At 27.4% G+C, this 26513-nt stretch overlaps 1 protein-coding gene across 2 annotated transcripts; it reads right to left on the bottom strand.

The window, feature by feature from the left end:
• Positions 1 to 3928: 3928 nt before the first annotated feature.
• Positions 3929 to 26358, bottom strand: LOC100198333 (pre-mRNA cleavage complex 2 protein Pcf11). 2 transcript variants are annotated; one of them, XM_065812967.1, is made up of 15 exons: positions 26296 to 26358; positions 26006 to 26214; positions 12053 to 12178; positions 10077 to 10313; positions 9826 to 9981; positions 9551 to 9694; positions 7968 to 9428; positions 6163 to 6910; positions 5864 to 6038; positions 5589 to 5772; positions 5468 to 5516; positions 5255 to 5385; positions 5075 to 5167; positions 4934 to 4969; positions 3929 to 4836 (listed from the first exon to the last, which is right to left on the bottom strand). In XM_065812967.1, the coding sequence occupies exons 2-15, from the start codon at positions 26183 to 26185 to the stop codon at positions 4471 to 4473; spliced, it is 4086 nt and encodes a 1361-aa protein (XP_065669039.1). In that variant the 5' UTR covers positions 26186 to 26214; positions 26296 to 26358; the 3' UTR covers positions 3929 to 4470. The 2 variants fall into 2 exon arrangements, with proteins under 2 accessions (XP_065669039.1, XP_065669038.1); XM_065812966.1 differs by having other exon boundaries at positions 5864 to 6053; positions 26296 to 26342.
• Between the last annotated feature and the right edge of the window lie 155 nt (positions 26359 to 26513).

The raw sequence follows: 26513 nt of genomic DNA, 5'->3' as shown, positions 1-26513 counted from the left end.
CTGCAAATAACTTTGTAAAGAAATAATGCTACTGATATTGCTGTTTTGTCAATAAGAGGTTCAGCTTCATTCCACTTAGAGAAATAATCAATAAGAACAATAACGATGCAGGTAATTTAATTAAATCAACACCAACTTGCTTCATTACGTGTTGCTCTACTATAACAGGTTTTAAAGCAGGAGACACTTTAAGGTTTCTGTAAGAGGTTTTTGACATTGTTCACATTGATTTACATGTTTTGTAATATCCTCCACTATTGAATGCCAAAAAAAACGCTTCGAAATTTGCTTTCTTACAGCATTAATGCCTAGGTGGCTGGCTAATGCAACAGCTTTCTCAGAAGTTCCAAGACCTTCATGGACTTCTTTAACTATGTTTAATTGCTCTTCTCGATCTATGACCACAACGGCCTAGAATAAACAAAAGTTTGTTTGTAGTTTTTTATTTTTGTTGTACATTATTTTGAGTTGTTTTAAAGCTATATTGAAATTTTGAATTTATGAGAATTTGCTTTATTTCGCTTTAAAAATGTCATTTATGTTAATTCACAGTAAAGCAATCACAACTCAGAATATTGTTTAACCATTTGATTTTACTTAGATAAATCATTTAAATTATTGAAAAACTTCTTTCCACAAAATAAATCTTCCTCGCCTTGCCAATACCTTTTTGGCAATACATCAACTTATTGTCAACTATTTCAAAGTTTTTACATTGACGTTTGAAATTCGCTTTTTTCCCTCTCTCACATACATCTTCAGGAAACTTTTTTTCATTTAAATATTTCCTTATATCATTCAAGTTAATATTTGTGTACATTTTGAAATTGTCAACTAACAAATCAGTAAAATTTTAACAAACGCAGTAAAATTATAACGTTAATTTATTACTGCTTCAGTAATATCTCGGGAATCTTTAACGGTTGAAAGTTGCCGCAAAGTAAAATTTTAACGCAGTAATTTAAAAACGTTACACCGGAACCGAAACCGAAATTTCGGCTAGTCAAAATTTATTTTATTAGAAAAGTTTATTTAAAAATGCAATTTTACATTTTTTGTTTTTTTATACTCGTATTATGTTAAAATTAATCTCACGTGTATTCCAAACTGAGATTTAATACATAAGTCGGCGATATAAGTTAAGGGCGAAGTTTAACAACTGGCAGATTTTCTCCGCAAAACAAGATTTTTTCGAGGTATTTTGTGAAAATTCTTAAAATACTTTGTGAAAATTCTAAAAAGAAGATGTTTTTCTAAATTAGATAAGTATCGGTTTTCGGCGTGTTTTTCAACCGAAATTTCGGTTTTTACCGAGTTTATAAAAAATACCGAAACCGAAAGATTGCAAATTATATGAATCAGGAAAGCAAGATGAAGGAAGCGAATTCCAAAGAACTGATGTTCGAGGAAAAAAACTAGACAAATAAGAGTTTTTGGAGGACTTAAGAACAGTCACAGAAAAAGGATGACACTTAATTGAATGACGAGTAACACGAGAATGAATTTTAGTAGATGGCACAAGAGACGCTAGCTCTTTAGAGCAGTGCCCATTATAGTATTTGTAGAAAAGAGAAAGAGAAGCAACATTACGACGATGTGATAATGGTTGGAGGTTGGCTGCAAGAGCAGGTCCAACTATGTTTACAATGCGTTTTTGCACCTTGTCTAAAAGAGAAAGGGCATCATTAGAAGATCCGCCCCAGATATAGCAACAATATTCCATAGAAGGCCGGATTTAAGATTTATAGAGATAGAGAATAGAATCCGAAGTAAGAAAGTGACGAGCTCGATGAAGAGATGCAACCTTAGCAGATGCTAATTTTGCAACTGATTTGATATATGGTTTCCAAGAAAGATTGGAAGTAAGAGTTAATCCTAGAAGATGAAGAGTAGGTGACTCATCGAGTACATCACCATTCATAAATATAGGAAGATCTAAATTATTGCGATAACGATTGGCTGAAAAAAATTGAGTTTTATCTGAATTAAAGTTCACCAGCCACTGTGAGCCTCATGCTGTAGCAGAAGTGAGATCCTTTTCAAGCTCAAATGCCCCCTCCAAGCAATCAGAGAGAGTTGATTTCTTATAGCGACAAGAACAAATGGTAGTATCATCAGCAAACAGTGCCACCTTAGATGAGAGAATATCTGGAAGATCGTTAATGTAAATTAAAAAGAGTATAGGGCCAAGGATAGAACCTTGAAGAACCCCTGAAGTTACAGAATTAGAAGAAGAGTGTTGTCTATTAAGGACAACTTTTATGCTACGATTGGAAAGGAAGGATTCAATGATCTTAAAGATCGCGACGTTAGAATTATCTTGTTCTATCTCCACATTTTTGAGTTTTGAGATAAAACGATTTGAAAAATAAAGATTTTAGGAGACGGCATACAAAATTTTTTTTATAATTTATGTTTTCTCAGCAACTTTTTTATTTATTTCTTAGATTTCAATACAGTAGAAAAACATTATTCTGAGGTACACAACACTATCAATAACTCAATTTTTTCAAAAAGTGGAGATAAAACAAGATAATTCTAACGTCGCAAGATGTTGCCGTATACACTATAAGAAGAAAGCTTATGGAGAAGACCAGCATGCCAAACTTTATCAAAAGCTTTTGAAATGTCAAGAGCGATGCCTTAACCTCTCCACCTTCATCTAATGCACGACAAAACCTGTCAGTTATTACTGTTAGCAAATCAGCTGTAGAACGAGAAGATCGAAATCCATATTGATGGTCTTAGATTCAAGATGAGAAATTAAGTGTTTGTTAATTAAAAATTCAAAAACCTTGCTTATGATAGGAAGAAGACTTATGGGACGGTAGTTAGACGAATCAGATCGCTCTCCAGAATTTTTGAAAATATACTATCAATCACTGTATAATACGGCAACGTAGGTAAATTTGCCGCGCAATTCAGGATTACCAACGATTTGAAAGAAGGGGGACGTAGGGGGTATGATTTTAATACTTTGAAGTTTTTATAGAATTAGACAGAGTTAGACAAAGACCAGAAATTCAATTTTTCATAGTTTTTTTAAAATGTTGTCAATTTTGAAAACGATTTGACATTCTTTACTCTTAAGTATCTTTCAAGTTAATCCCTTTACACTGAGCTTTTTTTAAGAATAATCTTGCTGCAAACTATCTCCAAATTTGTAAAACTGGAATCAACATATTAAAAAATTTAGCCTTAGACAGTAAAATATTTTGATATTTCTCAGTTTTTATAATTTAATTTCTACTCTTGCTCCTTTAATGGGACGAAGTGTAATAATTCAGTGCACTAAAAAGAAATCATTCCAAGTATACTTTCTTGAAGGTTTGAAAATTATTAAGTCATAAAAATTGAGCTTGTTTTTAAAAATTAGTATTTTTGAATTAAATTGAAGGTCAGTCCAATCCTAAAAAAAAAACACGTGGATAAAATGGACCAGACCTTTTATACATTATCACCATAAAATATTTCATAACGCCTTTTTTCATTTTAGTCAAATGTCCAGTTTCGAAGCATTTCTGCGAGATATCGCAAAACTTGCCCAGAGGTGGGGTTCGAATCACGGATTTTTTGTTTCAGTGGCGCTACCACTGCTGCCTAGGACTTAGCCGTATTCGGCAGGCGGCGCTTATTTATCAGGGTATTTTTGTTCCTATAATGATAAAATTGTAAAGCACCCTTGTAAAATTGTAAACAAACACCCCTGGAAGTTACTAACTCCAATACCAAAGACTGCGCCTGCAGCCAATACTTATCTTTATCTTATTGTAGAACGCATTAAAGTGGTATAATCCTTTGACATAACTGCGACTCAACATGGACACACGTGAACGCATTACTAAACATTTGGCACGGTAACAACCGATAGTTTAAGCTTAAATTAAAACTACCCGATTAACTTTTAAAAAGTAAAAAAGTGACTTCATTTGCCGAATATTTTATTATTATAAAAAGTATAACAAATAAATAAATACAAAATCAGATACAAAAAAACTAAATTTCATTGAGTTTGGGCGATAACAGCAATATGGATCCTCTGTTCAATGAAGGACTAAAGTACCTTTTAATATTGAGTAAAAATTTTGTATTTCTATATCGACATAATATCCAGATTAGGAAAAGAAAAAAAAAAACAAAAAACAAAAAAAAAAAACAATTCATAACTTAAAATTATATTCTTATATTTTTTCTTTCTTCCCATAAACAATTTATATAAAATAAAAAATTATTTTAAATTCTAATATACTTTTTTTATTAAAAGAAACAGCCGTTGAATAACACGTACATCATGCAACCAAGCTACCCTTCGATCGCGTGAATGTTACGTGCTACCAACAGCGAGAAATAGCCATATCCTAGAATACGTGCATATTAAATAACTATTTAACAAGTAGCAGTAGCCGCGCATGCTAATAAAAAAGACCAAAACGCGGTCGGTACAAGCCCTGCAACGGAACCGAACCGACCTCATAAATTTATTTCTGGCGCTAAAATAGCATCTGTGCTTATATTATGAACAGAATTTTCACAATGTTCTTCGATATTTACTGAGTCATCGAGAGGCTCAGATTTTATTAATAAATGAATATTCGATAAAACATCCGATTCGCTTGTTCTGCACTCATTATTGGGGTCTTTATTAACGATCCTATCGATATCCATTGGTTCGTTTAACGTTTCGAGTTTTAAACCTATATTAGTTTCAGAAACAAAAACATCTTCCGGTGTATTTTCAGTTTTAAATGGCAAGGAATCTCCGCTTTCTTTTTTTAAAGTAAATGGTAAAATCGATGTTGTCGGAGTAACCGCTAGTGTCGAATCGTCCAGTTCAAACTAAAAATTAGAATAAATAATTTAACATTTTAAACATTACCAAATGCAAAAAATATAAAAATGTTTGCGAATGAGTTAAACATTAAAAAAAACTTACAGGTACATAATCTTTAAAGCAGTGATAATGATACAACTAATATAAAAATATTCATATAACTACTTTGTGAAAAATTAACATATAGATAATACACGTTTTGAAAATATTTAAATAGCATAATTGTTTAATAAAAGAACCCACCCTTTTATTTTCTCTGACAGCCAATTTAAATCTCCATTCGTCTAACTCTTCAGACCAAAACTGTTCCAGAGGTTCTGTACAAACGTAACAAACCTGAATGCAGATAAAAAAGAAAATTTAAACTAATGAAATGTTTTGAAAAAAGAAACAATTGTAACATTAAATATTAAGCAAAATTACTGGATCTTCATCATCAGCAGCAACACTTATTGTTAGATCTTTCTCAGTTTGTTTTACACTTTTAAGTGAAGTAGTTATATCTTTAACTTCATCACAGACCGAGCGTTCAGATTCAAAATATACACTTTGAGCTATAACAAAGACATTCAGAGAATATGTATAACGTATATTACAAATTAATCAATAAAAACGAAACATGAAAGTAAAAACCACCTTTTCCATCTTCAACTGCAAATTGAGTGACGCTATGTTCCACCCAAGTCTAACATAAAAACAAACCAAAAATGAAAATGATAACTTAGCAATTAAAATATACATTAACTTTAATACTTACATTTAAGTCATAGTACCATGCCCTAGATGACACTTTGCGAATACCATCTTTCTCTTTTCTATTTTGTCGAAAATGCCAATCGAGATGTTCCCTATATAGATTTTGTTCATTGCAAGGAAAACGTTCACCACAAGAAGAGCATTGCTCTCCAAGAAATAGGTTGTTAATAACCGGCTGATAACGTCTTAAAAAACCATATTAAACATTAAAATACTATTAATATAATGTAATGAATAAATTTTAAAAAATCTAGAAAGAAAGCATTCGAGTTTTACTTTTTTAAATCATCAATTTTCAGAGAAATAGTTGGTATATCCGTGTCTACTTTAGAAGTTGTTTTCTCTTGATTTAGAACTCCAGCAGCTATTAATTGTCCTAAAAGATTCTGAACATTAACCACATCAGTTTTCTCTTGATTAGGTGGTTCTTGTCTAGTTTGTCCAGGTGAGTCTGAAAAATGAACATCTGTAATAAAATGGTTGATATTTTTAAGAATACATTAAAAACAAGATTCTAATTCTAATTCTTATTATTACCATATATATTATATTATTACCGTATATATATATATTACCATAAAAAAGAGATCTATTAAAATCTTTGTCATGAAAGTTGTGTACAGAACCAGAAAACTGATTAGCAGGTAAATTTGGGAAGTGTTCACCAGGAAGTGTTTCATGCCATAAACTTAGAGCAGTTGAATGTGTCTGGTGTGGTGGAGAATGTGAATCCAACAAAGGTCTATTTTCTGGATGACAAACAGAACCATGAATATTTCCAGTATTAGGAGGTCTTAAATGAAAGCTCTTGGGATGAACCATATGAGGATGATGATCATTTGGTTGAGATCGAGGATTAGAAATTTCACCATTAATATCATAAGTTGGAGGCCTTTGACTAAACCTTCCCCTGCACTCCATTCCATGGGGCCTTGGAAAATGCAGAGGTCTCTGATCTCTGTTATGCTGTGATCGCATCCTTCCTCTAAACTGATGTTCATCTCGAAATGGTGGCATTCTTCCTTCAATTGGAGGTTGCCATGGTCCATTTCTTTCATTTATTGCAGGCCTGAAAGGTCGAAGACCATTAGGTCTAATGTCAGGATGCCTTTCGAACGGAGGCAGGTTAGGACTAAATCTATCATATTGCCTAGAATCCTCATGGGATCTCCAATGAAGATGGTCATTTTCAGGTTCTACATGAAGATTAGGTCTTATATATTGCTTCTTTCTAGCCATTTCGTTGCTAACTTTATCTAAGATATCTTGTAAAGCAACACTTTGCTCATTTGATATTGAACCACCTTTACATTTAAAAATAATCTAAATAAAAAAAAAAGAAATTAGGTAAACTCAAAAAGTAAAACTAAATTATTTTTAATTATTGGAAAGAGTTTCATGTTTTTAAAATGTTTAAGAAAGTCAGTATTATTATGTTAAGTTCAAATAACTATAAGTCATAATTTATTAGAAAAGGTAATTATTTCTTGAATAAATTTACTTAATTAAATCAGCATTATAGAAGAAATTCTTCTAGTACTTATCTTTTAATGAGACTTCCATCTCACATTGGGATACACAATCTAGTAAACTGAATATTGCATTTCTGACATAAATTAGCATTGAATAAACAAAATTAACATATTAAAACATTCTTAACTATGTCTTTTATTATCAGTTACTTTATGAGTTTAATTTGCTTAATAAAAGAAGTGAAACACAAGTGTCTAACAAATGTTTAATTTAAAATTTTTATTGAAATGCGTAAAATGTGTGTAAATATCAAAATGTAAATTGATTTTTGTTAAACTAATCTCACACAGAAAAAAATATTTTAAATGCCTGAAAATGTGTATCATTATTGTATTATTGATTAAACATAAACCCAGAGATTATTAAGGTGTTAAAACATAATCATTAAAAAGAGCCTGGACTACCACCAGGGTGGTAAAAATGCATAACTGTAGTGTTCCTCAACCAAAGGTTGATGAATATGTATAAAAAAAAAAAAAAAATTTAAAAGATAAACTTATAGCACTTGAAATGCTAGAGAACATTATTGTCATATTTTAATTTTCTAAAACATCAAAATATGGTAAAAAAGATGTTAATGTATAGCTTGTCAGTAAAACTGACAAGCTAAATATAAACATCTTTTTTGAATTTTAATTTTAAGTTTGATATTAAAACAAAAAAAATTTGTAATTAATGTGCAACAGTGAAACTCGTATTACAGAAACTATAACATATACTATTAAAAAAACTATAACATATACTATTGAGAAAAAAAAAAAAAACCAATAACAAATATAATAACACTTAACTACAAACTTGATTAAAGTATAGAAAAATAAATTCCACAAATGAATTAAAGCATTACCTCTCTGTTTAAGTCATCATAAATTTCCATTGGAAAAGTGTCTGGATTTTCTCTTTCAGTATCATAAATTTTGCCTTTAATGTTTCTAAACTCTTTTCTCCGAACTTTTTTCAACTCAATCCACTCTTCTTGAGTCAGACGTTCAGGTTTTGCACCAGCAGGTGCAAAATTCCTTTCATTGCCATCAAGAAGATCTATGTCATCTAAATCACTTTGTTCATCAATGTATGGTTTTCTCATTCTTTCGTCATGGTGGTCATAAGTATGAACTTCATTATTGTTCTTGTAAACATTTTGTCTAAATGGTTCTTTGTTATCTAACTTCTTATCAACTTCTATTTTTTTCTCCATACGAAAATGATAGCGAGAAGGTGAACGTGCTCTGGCTTTTCTTGATCTATCTACCTCATCACACAATTTTTTGTTTGGTGGTTCATCGTAATATTGTTCTCTACCCCAATCTTTATTTCTTAACCCAGGAGCGATTGAATGCTCCCTGTTATTATCATATTGTAAACTATTTGAATCATCTTTTACTGATGACATATTTTGCCGGGTTTTGTTGCGAAGTTGTGGAGCATCATTTCTATTCTTATTCTGAATATCATCTACACCTTTTTGATGATAATTTCTTCCAGCAAGAAACGATTCACTATTATTTTTAGTTTCAATTTCATTTACAAATGATTGATCTGAAGGATAACTATTTGAAGTTTCTTTTTTTTCTACTCTACTTGAAGAATCATTTGACGGTGTGGATAAATCACATGGGGGTTTAATAGGAGGAGCAGTTGATTGAACCAATTGAATTAATGTAGCTGCTAAACTAGCTGATTGTCCTGTATCAATAATGCCATTTTTAGATGATTGCATTTGGTGCATAGCAGTAGCTATAGCAGCAGCCTGTGCAGCTATCTGCATATCTCGATCACTTAGTTGAGCAAATGCATTAGGCAATGGAACAAGGGAATGAGAGGTATTAGAGGAGCTGATACTTGGCGTTTGCTCTGTTGATACAGCTGGTATGTTTTCAACATTTTTTGGCAAAGCAGCTGCTGTATTTGTCTTTGTTTCAACAACTTTTGATTTAGAATCTAATCTAACAGATTGACTAGCTGTTGTTTCATGGTTTGATTTTTTTGAAAAACATGGTTTAGAAGAAACTGTAGGATTAAAATTAGAAGCTGAGCTTGAAGCCTTACTAGTTACATGATTTGCTCTGGCTTTCTCATTATCAGTTATTTTTGTTTGAGATTTTAGATTTTTAGGTTGTAGACTGGTCATTATTTTGTTCATTACATTTACAGCTGATTTTCCAGTATGATTTTTATTTGATCCAGCTTTTAAGTTAGAAGACAAATTGGCTTCATCTTTACTTTGTGAATCACTTCTTAATCGAGGGTCTTTAACAAAGCTACTTTGTCCTGAATCATTACTTTTTGATGGCTGTGAAATTACTTCCTTAAATATATAAAAAAATTATGAGATTTAAAATAACAAAAATATTTATATAACTAAAAACTACACGTTAGTTGATAATACAGGACAGCACTAATATATGAAAACAGAAAAAGCAGACCTACTTTAGGCTGAGTAGCCAATGATTGCTGCTGCTTTTTAAGGAGTTCAAGCTTTCTCTTTTGTTCAGCTAGCACTCGTTCTCGTTCCAAAGTTTGTTTCCGCAATGTTTCTTCATGATGCTGTCTTTCTCGAAGCAGCTTTTCTGTCTATAAAATTTATCAAAATTTGAAATTAAAAACGCTTATATTTATATATAATAATGTTTACTAGTACTTATGTAATGACGAAACTTTGTTAACACTGGCACTTCTCATTCACAAAGCAAGAAGATAAAAACCTGCAACTTTTTTAATCTATCCTGAATCTGTCTTTCTTTTTGTAACAAGATCTCCTTAGCAATTTTGTTAGGTAAGCTTCCAGGTTCTTTGTCAGCATGTTCTCCAGCAATTGTTGCTGCTAAAGTCACTGCAATGTTTAAGTTTTCTTCTTTTTTCTATAGGCAAAAAAGCACTATTTTAAGTTTTTATTTTTTAATGGGTAATTTCAAAAATATGCTTTAAAGAAATTAACAGTTTACAAGATATGTACCTGCAGAAACTTAGGATTAACATGAATAACTTTTTGTGGAGTAGGAGTGACAACAGCAGGCGGAGTATTAGTAAAATTTATGTTTTGAACATTTGTTGTTGTAGAGGCACAAATAGGCCAATTCGGATCAAATCGATTTGTTTTTATATCTAAGTCATGAAGTGTTTTTCCAGGAAGGTACTGATTCCAAGTGTTACGAAGCTTAAACAGCTGTAATCTTTTCCGCTCGTCTTTAGCCTAAAATATTGAATTGGTTTACTTTGAACACTACATGAACCTTCCTGACTGGTGATTAGATATTGCAATAAGTTAAAAAATAATTATTTAAACCACCAATGCTCAAAAATAAACCAGGATTAACCGACCCATACAGAATTGGTAGTTTTTAGGAGACTGCAGGTAACTAAGTTAACGAAAGTTACTCCTTTTATTTTTGTTTATTTTCATTAACATCACCTTTACAATAAAGTTTTATGAAAACTTCTTTCCGCTTATTTCCATTATTTTTACTATTCAAGTGTTACCAAGAAAAAAGTAAAAAGAAAAAAACTTTTTGTCTAGAATTTATAATCTCAAAAATAAAGTTTATAACATATATTATAAATACTTTTAAAAAGGGTCCCTTAATTCATGTTTAAAATTCTAACAAAAGTATAATATTAGCAGTATTAAAAACCTAGAAAATATGTAAGATAATGATTTTGTTTCTCTTTACGGTTACTTGTACATAAACATACAGAAGATACACAAAATACATTTTTAGTATTTTCTTGAGCAAATCAAATCATTTTTATATTTATTAGTTTGATTAAAATTCAGAGCTGAAATTAACAGTTTTCTAAACCGAAGTGTTTTTTACCTAGAAGTTCCAATTTAAAATTTGTACTAATTTTAATTTTTTTTTTTTTAATCGATCAAAACTGTAAATAAATCAAACATTAGCTTTTCTTTATCAAAGCTTTAACTGTTATTAAAATTAAATGTCTAATTATAAATTTGTATTAATCATTTATATACTTAACTGCAACAACTAACTTATAATTTATTTTTTATTTTAATTAAAGTTTTATTTTAATTAAATTTTTGTTAAAGAATATTTACTGCAAAATGCATTATGTATTTTAGATATTCAAACTTAATTTTTTCATTCTAGGAAAAGTGTTATAAAAATATTAACTTATGTCATGATTGTACACTCTTATTTACATCTGTATGGAAGTTAGCATATAACTAATGTAGTTCAAATTAGCTTGTTTGAAACAACTTTAATTATTTAATGCTGGCATTCATTTCATTTGCTATTCACTAGTTAGTTTTTTAGTTACACAGTTAAGCTACAAATTTTAAATGTTTTTGTTATTTAGTGTTTAACATTAATCAAATTCTAAGTTTTTTGTAATTCAAAACCAATTTCTTAAAAAAATTATTGATGCACATATTTCATATAGCAATAAAATTATTATAAATCTAAATACTGTGTAATTTATACATATTTAAATTACTTAAGGTAAAATTAACTGCTAAAAATAAAAAATTAACCTTCATTAAAAAAATGATTTGAATTTCTAATTACATATTTCTAATTACAATTCTAATAACACTAAGTAAAGAGAAAAAAAAAAAATTGCTAAAAAACTTACAATATTTTATTAATATAGTATTTTTAATGTTAATTTCAAATCATCAATCTTTTTATTTCTTATGTGGCAATTTTTAATATTTATAACTAATAAAAAGTGTAATTTTTTCGATCAGGCTTTAGTATGAATATTTAATTTGAAAATAAAACATTTGTTAATAAAAATGGCTGGGTTGAACCTTTTAAATGTAGAATCACAAAAAGGAAATCATGCTTAAAGGAATGATCTAGAAAAAAAGAAGATTAAATCTTTTGAAATTAATTCAAAAAATATATAACTTTCAATATAAACACAAATTAGGCAAAACCAAAATATTTACAAAACAGCAAAACTTACTTGTTCAAAAACATGACAAAACGTTTCAGTGACATACTTTGAGATTATTGCAACATATTCCCCACACAAGTTTTTTAAAATAGAGTCTAGCAGGTAGAGAGCAGGCATTTTTTCTTCAACTACTACCTGTGAAATATTTTAACATTTAAAATAAAATAAAAAAAGTTAAGCAAGCAAAAAACAAAAACATTTACTGTGAGATGACATGTCGTAACTTCAAAATGACCATTTTCAGGCTTTGATTATTTTTTTCACTAATTTTAATAGAGTATTTTTATAATTTCCATTTCTTACCATTTAGATGCTATTTAGCTAACACAGATGCTATTTAGCTAACACCAATTCAACAATTCACATACAATACACAGTCCGAACGAAAAGAAGACTGTATACTCATTTAATGCAACAAAAAAGTATAACTAAAAAATTGGGTAGACATTAGAGAAAAATTACTGAAACCATTAAATTGTAAATGTAATCTTAAAACCTGTTTTAAGTTGGGAAGTGACAACATTTGTGTTATCATGGTGCAACATAAAAAAATTATTACTCTAAAATCAAGCGTTTTTGTTTTTTCACTGAAAAATTATGTTTAACAAAAATAATAAACTGAACTATGCCAGTGAAAAGTGCCAGTGCCAGTGCCAGTGAATAAAATTAGATCATACAAGACTTACAAAAATACTTTGACATGTATATTGACATAATAACTTAAAAGACTACAGGCAATATTTACATTATATATTATTACTATATATACTATTATATATAGTAAATATATACTACTAATAGTATATATTTACTAATATATACTATTGACATAAATAACAGACTACAGGCAATAATAAAGATAGCAAGGATGCAACCCTGATGAGTACTAGACTCTTTTTAGAGTCTTTTGGTTAAAATAATATACACACACAAAAGAGAAAGTTGAGAGAGTTGATAATGGCTGGTTTACAAAAATGTACTTTCATGGAAAACCTCCATTTTGCCAATATTTTTCAAACTGGATGTATTGTGCGTTGTTTTGTTGTTTTTAAAATTTTTTTTAATAAGAATCTTGAAATAGAAAAAAATCTATAGAAGAAATGCCTAAAAACAATTCCATAAAAAATGATTAAAACAGTTTAAAATACGAAGGTCTGCTATCAGAAATGCTTTCAGCTGATTTTCCAACATTTTGCCAAGTGATTCATCTTTATTACGATACTAAACACAACCAAAATGTCAAAGCAGAATCTTCTAGAAGAAATAGAGAACTTTCGTAGAGCTTTGTGGAATAAAAAAAATTCATGTCTTCCTCCTTAAATACATTCAATCTTAAGAAAACCAGGAAACCTTTAGAAAGAGTACAATCTATAAGCCAAGAATGATACAAATCTTTCAGTAAGGAGTTTCAAGATTTGATTTAAAATCATTGATAATTCTTCATGCATATATGATTTAGCAAGTTTCCCATAACGACAGGAATAAAATGTAGCATAATTGTCAAGTAGAGGATATCTTATCTCTGCATAAGTAGAAAGATATTTGATTGAATTTTTGACATATTACTTAATGTATAAATCATAACTATAATGCATTTACAATAGAGAGCAATGAAAGTATAGGTGTAAAAACAAAACATAATAACTGATATGTAATAGCAACAAAAAGTTGTTTTTGATAGGAGTTTATATTAAGTAAATTTCCTCAAAATCTTTAGCTGCCTCAAGGGCGTTAAAGTTATAGATTTTTATGAAAACTTACAAACTTGGCCTAGGCAAAATATAATGTTTTATGTTTTTTAAAATATAACAATGAAACATTTTTTTTCCAAAATAAATGCAAGAGTTCCAGTAAAAACGTTACTTTGATTTCAGCAACTCTCCCCTATTTATATGTCATAATATTTGCTGAGAGAAGATGATGATCAGATGGATGTGTGGTGTGACTCTAACAAGTCAAGAAAAAAAGAAGCCATGATCTTAGACAGATAAAGAATAGTGAGTGTATTGGACGAGATCATTCGCTCCTACTATGATAAGTACAGAAAACTATTGCAAAACATCAATCACAACAATTATGGTAAAGTAAATACTTTTAAAGAAAATGCAAGACAAATTGATTGAAATTTGCACCTGTATATGTGTGTTTGAGAAGTATGCCTGAGCAAAACTCGCAGGATTCCTCTTGTAGAGTAAGAATGCATCATAAGTCAGAGATCTCTTAAGTTGACGTGCGTTAAAAATATTGATAAACTTCCATTAAATAAACTTGCAATGAAGTTCAAAGAAAAAGTATTGAATAGCGGCAAAGAAGTATGCATCACAATGTCATGTCTACATCTAAATTTGGTGACATTCGAGTGTCAACCTTCAGCTTTAAGTGATGAAGATAATTACATTAACTAGGGTAATGTTTTTGATGTTTCTTCTATTGACATGATTATTTCTCCATACTTTTAAATAATGGCATTTAGTTCCTGCATTAACAAGTGTCTGTGACCAGTATGGTATCTTAGACAGTTAAACTCCTTTTGCACAGTTTTATGTGAATAACTAACTGGAAAGACTTTGAAATTACTGAGCCACCATTGACAGGTAATGTGTCCGAGAAAGATTTTTGATTGTTTTTGGATAGAGGTGAACAATCAACAATAGAGTTTCCATTCCAGAAAAAACTCCTATGCCATATTCAATCAATGGAGCAGTGTGTCAAGCTTGTGACTGAGATTTTACTGACTGTATGTGGAGAAAAATCACGAGATTTTTTCAGCTACATTTATATGCATGTCACAAAATGCCAGTGTATAACATAAAGTTAGAATATCGAGTTTCAGAATCACTACAGTAATAGAGTTTAATGACAGGTTTTCTAAAACTGGACAATGGATATTGTAATAAATTAATGCAACAGGTAATTTTCATGATAAATACGAATTTATAACAACTTAGACCCCATTAAAGTTAAAAACATTAGAATTATATAACTTTTTTTTCTTTACTATATTTGAGCGCATACCAAAAAACAACTTTTTGTTGCTATTACATATAAATACTCCACTTTTAAATTTTTCACTGCACCCTAATATGCAATATAAAATATATATAAATATAGTTCAACAGTTATAGCATGCTATACTTGAGTAAATTATTTATACTAAATATTATAATTTAATAATATATTTATATATCATAATTGAAACAACTACTAATAGTAATTGAGTTATTCTAGTTTATCATGCTATAGAAGAGAAAATCATTTGAATTATTACTAATATATTTTCTTAATTATCCTGGAAAATATCTGTGTGCAAAAGCAAAAAGGGAGACGAGTAATGAAATGTCACTTTACAGCATAAGCAATATAAATTGGTGGCATCTTTTTTTATAAGTATTTCAAGCCTTGTATAATAAATTAAGCTCTCATTTTTTGAAGGGATATATTTAAACTTTAAACTTTTTTCCTTGATACTTAATAATAGTATTATTTAAATGTCGTTTTCAACATTTTTTGACTCCCTTTTCTCTTTGAACACAGATATACTGTTTTTATTGTTAAATATATTTAGATTTTTTTTTAATAATTGTATTTATACTGTTAACAATATTTCTGAAGAATACCAAGAGTATTGAAAAACTACTTAATTTAAATCTTTAACTATTTTACTAAGAATTTTTTATTTAACTTAAATTGACTTTACTAAAGCTAAAATAGCTGATTATTATCATAAATTATATTTACGGCTACTTCTGAAGACTGGACATACAGGCTTGGACAGGAATGGCATGCGATTGAGTGCTTTTGCTGACCACGCAAATGATTTTCTTTTTTGACAATGACTACAAAACTATTAAAACTTAGACTAAAATTAAGGATTTTAAGGAGATATTTTCCTAACATTTAAGGAAATTTGGTCGCGAATGACTATTTTTTGATAGAAAAAGTAAGGAGAATTCACGAGAAAACGGTTACAATAAAAATAGAATCTTATTTTCTTTTAATAAATGTTAAATATAAACAGAAAAATTATTATAAATTAATATATATATATATATATATATATATATATATATATATATATATATATATATATATATATATATATATATATAATAGAAATATAGGTTTGCAAACTATCAAAGAACTATATATTTTCTTTTTTATTAAAAAGTAATAAAATTTCCTAGATGTTTAAAAAAATAAAATAAGGAGAAATTAAGAAGAGCAGTCAAATTTGAACTTTTTTTTAAGGTTATTTAAGGACTTTTAAGGAGGATTTTTTTTAAAGGACATTTAAGGTTTTTAAGGAGGAGTGGGAACCCTGGACTATTTAGATATTTAGATGATTTTTAAACATTTTAGAAATGCGCTGAAAAATGAAACACTAGCTAAATTTAAACTAGGAAGAAAATAAAATTAAAAAAATAATAATGAAAAAAGAAATTCCTTACAAAAAAGAAAATATATAAACACTAAAACAAAACCAAAAAAAACTTGAAGCGAAAATTATTTTTTGTTACGTTTTTAATTGCATTTAAATTAAATTACTTAAAAATTTATCTTTTGGAACGTTTTATTAAAGTTACGCAAAACATTTTTACAAATTACTTCTGATTGTTTAATGAATGTACAAATTTTAATTAAATTACTAAAAAGTGTTATATATATTAATTCTAAATTGTATAAACATTTATTTTTTCCAAAAAGTTGCCCAAAAAAAAAGTTGTTTAAAAAAATACCCTAGTCCTATTCAAAATAGTAATTTTTAATCATTTCATGCTCCGATTAGTTTGTCAAGTTATAAAAAAAGTTTTAAACAATTCTTTGTAAAAATAGAACCAAAAAAAATAAGGCCAATAGAACCAAAAAAATTAAATAGTTTCGTTGTAACGGAAGATTTAATTTAACTGATTCATAATTTAAAATATTTAAAAAAATTATCTTTCAAAAGATTTTTAGAAAGACATGGAAAAATAGTTTCAAACAGATTATTATATTTAAATTTATTATAAAAAAAAGATACCATCGTAAAAAAAATTTAAATATAACATTATTTGTTAATTTACACAAAATAAGTTTATTTTAAACAATCACTATAATTACTTTTTTATTTTATTTAAAATTTTTGCATAAAATAAAAACTTTAGAAAGATCAACAATTAAAAGTTATTTCTAACATAACAATTTTTTATAGCATTTAAATTGTTAAAACTGCAATTGTCAAATTGTAAAGAAAAAATATTATAGGCGTGGTCAGTTACAGCGTGGGATTGCACCCCAATTCTGTCCAAGCCTAGGCATATATTTATGACTAGAGTAATGAGATTGGTTCTTATTGATTTATAATGGTAGGTATGACAGTAAATTTAGTGCTGCATGAATCAAAAAACACAGAGATTTGAATCAAGTTGTAGGTCGAAAAAAAAAAAAAGATATACATCAATTTTTATTTTGTAAAAATTCATAAGTTAAATATATTTATACTTCTTTAATTAGCAGTTTATATGTACTTGTTTATATTTAGAGTTGTTTTATAAACAAAAGAAAATAAAGTCAAGGTGTGGTGCTCAACTTGATACTGATTTAAACTTGGTGTCTTTGGGTGATAATGACAAGAATGTTCCTCAGTTAGTGGGTACTATTGAAAATGGAGAAACTCACTTGTTGACTTACTGAAAAACAACATGTTTCTTTTTCGATGCTTCATGTAATACTTCTGTTTCAAACAGCATTCAAAAAAGTTGGTGACAGCATAAAGTATCTTAATAAATTTCCAGAAACTATTGTAAAGTAATTTTCTATGGCTTTCAGCCTTACCACACAGGTAAGTTGTGTAATCAAGCATGTTTGTTTTATTGTACATGGTTCATTCCATATAAAATCATCTAGAACACTGACAAGTCTCTGAATTTTATATCATTTGCATTCCATAATTGATATAAATATTATTTGATATAAATTGCCACAAATGATAACTAAGAAAATTTTAGCTAAATATATACAAGGGATTCAGCATTTCTGTGATTATCTGAAGAGACAACAAAGCAACTTTGACATGTAATATCTTGATTATTGGTTTGGAGAATTTTCTTAAAATTATTTTAATAATTTTTTTTGCTTCAAATAAATTTTTGCCGTTTATTCAATTTTATTCAAAATTATTCACTTGTCAATTATTGATTTTTGAAGCTAAAATGGACACTGTCACCTGAAATCTCTGGAAAAATGTTAGTTGTATATCATAACTTAATCTTAGGTCTACCAAAAAAAAAAAATGGATTTGTGCATTGTTCATAGATCATCCAGGTCTTACTTTAAAAATCCGGAAAATTGTTTGGGTAAAAAATCCAGAATATATTTTCCTCTTAATTTAACTTTTAGCTGAATTGTTTCAAAAATTTTTCCAAACTTTTTATAATTTTTGTATGGGTGGTGAGTGAAAAAGCATAAAAAACAAATATATTACAAAAATATACAGCTAAACTTGCATTTATGAAAAACATTTAGGATAACCGGAACAACTAACAACAAAGTTGAGAAAAAATTTCCGAATAAAGATAATCCCTGATTGTTTTTGTAATACTTGATCAAAGTAAGCACTCAAAAATAATATCTTAAACTATTAAAAAATAAAAAAATGAAGAGAATTTTATGACGTCAAATTCACATTAGGCTATTGTGTTAACCATTTCTTATTTAAAACAAGGCCTGATATATATATATATATATATATATATATATATATATATATATATATATATATATATATATATATATATATATATATCAGGCCTTGCTTTAAATAAAAAATGCATAATGCATTAGCTTAACGCAATATTTGATATTTAAAAATTATTTTTATTTTTCTTTATAGACGTTAAATGCTTTAGCTACTGCAATAAATAAATAACCGCAAACTAGTTCAATTTAACAATTAACATTCAAATAACTAAAACAATGTATAAATGTTGTAAATGTCAATATGTTATGAAAAGTTTGTTATGTTTTCAATTGTTATTCCAATATTAAATTTAGTTTAATATTATTTAGTAAAATATATATATATATATATATATATATATTAGTAGAAAATCATTTAACAAAATTTTTTTTCATTTTACACTGCGTTTCATCAATAAAGACTCATCAGAAATCTTTCTCGATGAAACACAGTGTAAAATGAAAAAAAATTTTGTTAAGTGATTTTCTACTAAACTATAATTGCTCTGTTTTTTTAAGAACATTGAGCACTCTATTTTGTAGAATACATTTTAAAGTTGTTTATATATATATATATATATATATATATATATATATATATATATATATATATATATATATATATATCTATATATATATATATATATATATATATATATATGTATATATATATATATATATATATATATATGTATATGTATATGTATATGTATATGTATATCTGTATATCTATATATCTATATATCTATATATATATATATCTATATCTATATCTATATCTATATATATATATATATATATATATATATATATATATATATATATATATATATATATATATATATATATATATATATATATATATATATATATATATATATATATATATATATATATATATATATATATATATATATATATATATATATATATATATATATATATATATATACAACCCGTAGATGTTGTCCGAAAGTTTTTTCCATATTTTGTTGACAAAAAGTAAAAATTAAAATGCAAGACCAGAATTTTTTTTTTTATTAATTGAGAGACTGCCTGCCCCAACCAAACCCTCAGTTGATGTAGCAACACTCCCTTGCGGATCAGGCTATTTGTCAGTCGATGTAGCAGCACTCCCTTGCGAGTCAGGCTATAAGATAGTCGATATAGCAACACTCTGCGCATGATTTACAGTAAAAAAAACAAACAAACATTTTATTAAAAAAATTAAAAATAAAAACATTTAATTAAAAAAAAAAAACATTGTTTATATTGTTAAAAACATTCAGAATGTTTTTAAAACATTCTGGTCAATTAAATTTGCGTTTTTGTGTTTTTTTTTTAAAACGATTTATTTGTAATTAAATTAATGATTTTTACTTTCGTCCAACACGCAAATGTTGGACGAAAGTCAAAAGTAATTAAAAGTGACGTATGTGTTGGCGTAAGACTCACTTTTTTCCTTCCGCTCTTCCCAAAGACAACAAACTATAGATCTATATATATATATATACATATATATATATATACATATATATATATATATATATATATATATATATATATATATATATATATATATATATATATATATTATCATTATTATTTCTGAAATTTGTTTTTGAATAACTATTGTTATTGAATTGTTATTGAATTAAAAAAAAAAGATTTTTTTTTTTTTTAATTTTGGGAGTAAACAAAAATTATTAACATCAGGGATGCGAAGTCCCAAAAAGGACTCCAGATTTAAAAGTCACAAAAAGATTACTTTATCCTAGTTTTTGGTATCCAGGAGCTCTAAAAATATAAGTTTTATGGACTACTAATAGAAAAAAAATTAAGATTTCTAGGTTAGAGGAACAATCATTTTTTGAGCACGGAGTCCTTAGGTATAATGGCGGCAAGAACTCCGGGCATAAAAACAATAAGTTTTAAATCATTGAATCTCATGAATTTTTTTATTATAGCAGTCAACAAACATGTTTAGAGCTTCTGAACACTACAGACTTGGAAAAAGTAGAGATATAAAGCCGGAGTCCTTTTGGGACTCTGCATCCCTGATTAACATATTGATAAACAAAAACCCTTGTTAATTATTTAAACAGCGATTTTGTTTTGACTAGCAAAGAATAATTTAGGTTTTAAAGTATTTTTTAAATTTATGTTGCTTAGCATTTTCACTGGCATTATATAAAAATATAAAAAAAGTTTAATCTCTGTTTTGAGCATACTTTTAATACATAGTTAGAACGCATTCGCCATGAATTTACTGCATAAATGTTTTATGTTATTATAAAAATGTTTTACATTTAAACAAATTACAAAGAAACACAGAGCTATAGTGAAGAATCGTTTTTAAAATTTTTTTTCTTCTTAATTTTATTAAAAAAAAAATTATATTAAATGCAAAAGTCTTAATTATGCGAACTCTTTTGTTAATTATTCTTATAACAAAAAACATTTTAAATACTTCTACACAATATATTAATTGTGCAAACTTAAAAAAATACTCAACTAAAACAACATAAGTATATTTAATAACTTGAATCGTATCTGTTTATAATAAACATTCTTTAACTTGTTAAAAAAGTATTTTCATTCTATGTATAATTACAAAACTCTTTTTTTTTGTTGTTGGCAAGCAATTTAATTTAGAGTAATAAAATAAAATAAAAAGGAGAATAAATACAAGGTAATTTTTGTTGAGAAAAAATTTAATTTATTTATTGAACAAATTTTTTTTTTTATATATGAACTTAAATAAAATATACTAGCATGTTAAAATATTCTAACATGACTTGCACCATTTATAAACCGTAGGGCAGCTGCCCTTATGGCACCATTGGTTTTAGATAAAATTTTATTTTGATGAAGATTACACAAATTACATATGATTCAATAACATAAGTTTTCTCTTTTTCTGTGATGGTTTTACTTCCAAAAGCATCAGCAAAATTCCAGGATTTAAAAGTTTTCAAAGAAACCCTTTTGTCCTTCAAAATACAATCTATATTCGAACTTTAAACAATTTGGAGAGAATAGAAATATACTAGGTTTTTATTAACTAGTTTGTCTTATTTTATATAGAAAAATACAGTCATTAGTTAAGAATTAAGACTGTCATTAAACTAAAATGTGCCTTTTATTTAATTTAACAGAGTCTGTAGAGTGCGCGTGAATAATAAAACATCTGTTATATAAATATATTTAACATAATACTAGTATATCAGCAGATGTTATAGTCTACTCGTGATTTCTTTAGCTTCATAATAGAACCTGATTTATGAAAAAAAATTTATTGAATCGCACTTAGAAGGAATCTAACTAATTGTCTTTATTCAAAAATTGCGAGTAACAGGTAATTTTTTTTTTCTTGTGCCAGCCCACCTCCCCCCATATATCTTGAAGTTAAAGGTATCCATATACCATTAACTAATAAGAAAAGCAAAGAGTAATAATTAATGAAGAAGTAATTTTTAGTACAACAAAAATAAATTGTTTATATATTGGCACATTTTTTTTAATATCTCGAAAAAAATGCTTTAATATTTTTGCTATCAGAGATTACAGAATATAAATTTTTTGCTGAATTTTGATTAAAAACATCTGCAAAAAATTTGTAGTTAAGGATTGACAAACTTTTTCATGTTGCTAAATATTTAGATAAGTTTAGCGCAAAATTACATTGAATACAATCGTTAAAAAAAGATAAGACAGGGCTTGTGATGAAGCGAGCGCGATAGCGCTCCGCTCATAAAATGCGCCTGTAAACGATATTTTCAAACGTTCTAGGCGCGATAAACAACGCGCATGCAGCTTATAACAAGCGTATAAAATAACGCTCGTCCAATAGTTCAGGATTATTTTTTTATTTTCATAAAATATTTAAAAAAGATTTTTTTATTAAAGATATTCTGTTATCAAAGCACTGATATAAAATATAAAAAGCACAACGTAGTTCTCTTTTGCACTAACGTAATGAATGAGCAGTTTAAAGTCATTATAATCGCTAATTTCAATAATGGAATGTGCACGTGGAAACACAATGTGAATACAAAAATGCGCAAATAAAATAAGAATAGAAAATTAGAAAACCATTATAAGAAAATTGTAACTGCAGAGTATTTTTAATCTTGTGAAAATATCAAGTAAGATTTATTTGATTTATTGTTTGTAATATTCCACACAAACTGTTTATAATAAAAATAAATATTATTAATAGAGTAATTTTTAAAATTAGTTTTTGTTCATAGTATTAGTTTTTTATTAACTATTTTTTATTGCAACTCAAATTTAAAACGATTCTGTTGTTTAGAATGTTCGCAATCAAGGACATTTGAAAAGGAAACAAAGTAATGACGTCAATATTTATTAAGTGGAAAGTTATTATTCTTATTTATTATTATTTCAAATTATTCTTGTGTTATTTTTTTAAGATAAAAAAACGTAATTTAAAAAAGAAATTTTAGAAAAAAATTAAATAATTAATTTGAATAAAAAATATCAAGAAATATAAAAACCATTAACCGTTAATTAAGTTTACAGCGTAACATTTTAAAATACATATATCAAAACAACGAAGCAAAACTAAAGTCACTAAATTATACTTCAATACTTAAATCAATAAGAAGTTGCGTTTTTGTTTGATATTATTTTTTTATAACATAAATAGTTAAAAATAAAATCGCGATCTGACAATATACAAGAAGTTTGGAAGTATAAAAATCTACTTTGTTGAAGTAGTTTCATGAGTGTGATACTAATTCAAACATTTTTTGACGAAAGAATTATGTAACAAATAAAAAAAAGAAATGAAAAATAAAAAGCTTTTTATGAGCATCGCCTTCAGCAATTTTCATAGTCGCGCTCGCCGACGTTATCCCGAGCGCACATAATCACGCTCGATGAAAACATATTCTTATTTTACGAGCGCGATATAACACGCTTGACGATTTTCTTCATCACAAGCCCTGATAAGAAATATCATCGCGATAAAAAGTTACAACAATTATTTTAAATGTAACTTCTTCCAAACTTTTGTAACAAATATTTTTAAATATCGTTATTCAAAAGTTAATGTGGTTTTTTTTAAAAATTAATTACTTCTTTTATCTTACCGCTAATTTAAAAGTTAAAAAATGATAAAAAGTAGTTACCACAACTCCTTACTGCGTACATAAAAATCGCTTAAGGCGTACGTAAATCGCTCTACGCGTAACGCTTTAAAACAAGGCCTGTATATATAAATATATATATATATTATATATTTATATATATATACACAAACATATATATAATATTTTTGCAGTCACTGTTTTAAATTTTATTTAATATTTTAGTGTTCAAAAGTTTTTGAACATGTAAAGTTTTAAACCCCATCAAAATGAGGGGTTGTAAATTTTACATGAAGATAAAATGCCTAATTTCCTACCTAATTACTAATAAATATACCAAATTACTAATAAGTTTAAATGAAGATAAAATATCTAATTTCCTACCTAATGATCATTTATTTAATGCATTAAAAGTTTATCAAATTGCATTTTCAGTAAAATTTGACTTTTTTAAATCTGCATAAGTTTTGGTCACCCTGCATTCCACTGTGCAAGTGTAAACATACATTTGGTTTCTTATCATATGGTCATTTGAATTTAGGGATTCTCCAAAAATATTTTTAAAATGACTGTTCATATAAGCAAGCAAGATGAGGAAACACACACAAATTTTGAAAAAATACATTGTTTGTAGTCTGAGAACTTCATATTGCAAATTTAGAGATAAGATATAAATAGACTAACATATTGGAACAGACACTTTTAGTTATAAAAAAATGCAGGACAAGTAAAGAAAATGTGAATGTCACGTTACAAGTATCACTAATGTTGAATAAAATTTCCATGCAATTTATTGCACACAATTTAAAAAAAGTTGTTAACAAAAATTAATAATGTAGTTGAAGGATAACAAAATTGATGAACTAATTGCTAGGAATGAAGTTTTGAACTTACCATTTCCTTATCATGCACAAAACATCAAATGCACTGTCAAACTATTTATATATACAAAATATATTTTAGATAAACTAAAACCCAGGGAATATATCTATTATAGCATATACTGATCAGCAAATGCTTATTAGTTTTGCTTATCTTATTAGCATACGGCTTTTTCAGGAGAAAAGAAAGAAGAATAATAAAAGAAAAGATTACTGCCCCATCCCAAAACCCTCAGTAGATGTAGAGGCACTTCTTTGAGGCAGCAGGCTATTTGTGATGTCACAGTGCTGTTCTAAACACTCAACTATAATATTATTATTATTATATATATATATATAAATGTGGAAAATTGTTTAGGTAAAATATCTGGAATATATTTTCCTCTTAATTTTGCTTTTAGCTTAGTTGTTTTTAATTTTTTTTCAAACTTTTTTTGTATGAATGATAAGTGGAAAAGCTTAAAAAAGAAATATATTACAAAAATATATTCCTAAACTTGTATGTATAGAAAAAGTTTTGGATATCTGGAAAAACTAAAAGTTAAGAAAAAAATCCGGAATTCCAAAAATATCCAGAAAAAGATAATTCCTGATATAAACAATATCTATTATATATATAATATATACTATTTATATAATATATATATATATATATATATATATATATATATATATATATATATATATATATATATATAATATACAGGTAATGCTACAGTTAAGTGACCTAAAATAATTTTTTTTTTTTTTTTGCTTATCGTGTTTTTGTTAGTGGAGACTTTTTATGATTGCTAACCCATGCCAAAACCTTAGCCAATGTAGTGGATAATGGAATACTTATTGGCTTCAGCACATAAATCAATTGTCATATAATCTGCTGTTGCAAGAGTGTGATGCTACATCAAATAAAGGTTTGGCATGTGGCCAAACCTATATTTGATGTAGCATCACTCTCTTACAATCACTGATGAACTCCACTGACGAGAGCAGAATAAGCAAAAAATAATAAAATTATTTTAGGCCACTTAACGTAAGATTACCTAACAAATATATTTATATATTATAAAGATATGTATCTATGGACGCAATTTCCTAATATATTTTCTGCGCTTTTTTAAAACTCATATGTGTGCTTTAATTCTTTTAAAAAAAGAAGAAAAAAATGAAGATTAATGAACTTTATTTTCTTTTAGTTTAAAATTTATAACATGATTTACAAATATATGAAGTACAAAATTAACCCAACTAACTTGCTTTATTCTGTCACATATTGCCTGAACAATCGTTTGTGCACAGTCTCTATTTTCATCGGCAAGCATAGTTAACAGATTTATCATTGGTTTTGAATTAAATGTTAGGTCAGCAAGAGCAGACTTATACTCCTCGGCTACTTCTTTTGCCTTGTTAGTAACGTTATTAGTGCCAGACATTTCAAAAATAATTAGTTATAAAATGATGCCTAAAAATCATATGACATAAAATAATAAAGCCTTCAAAAAAAAGCATTATTGAATGAGAGATATTTAAACAGCTTCCTCACCGAACTTCAACCGTTAAAAACTAGACAAATTATGTCGTCATATAAGGGCCGCAGTTTTAACTAACGGAGCAGATGAAAAACATTAAATTATAAGCAGGGCCGTTTAGCGTGAGTACGACGTAAAAAAAGTCTCTCCCCCTGAATTAACTCTGCATAAAATAAAAAAAATTAATTTTCTGAGCAGCATGAGGAAAGTTTGTGTAAGACTTATCCCAGAG

This window comes from Hydra vulgaris, chromosome 12, assembly GCF_038396675.1.
Source record: "Hydra vulgaris chromosome 12, alternate assembly HydraT2T_AEP".
NCBI classification, from domain to species: Eukaryota; Metazoa; Cnidaria; class Hydrozoa; order Anthoathecata; family Hydridae; genus Hydra; species Hydra vulgaris.
The sequence above is the reverse complement of the archived record's forward strand: the minus strand, read 5'-3'. Positions and strand labels throughout refer to the sequence as shown.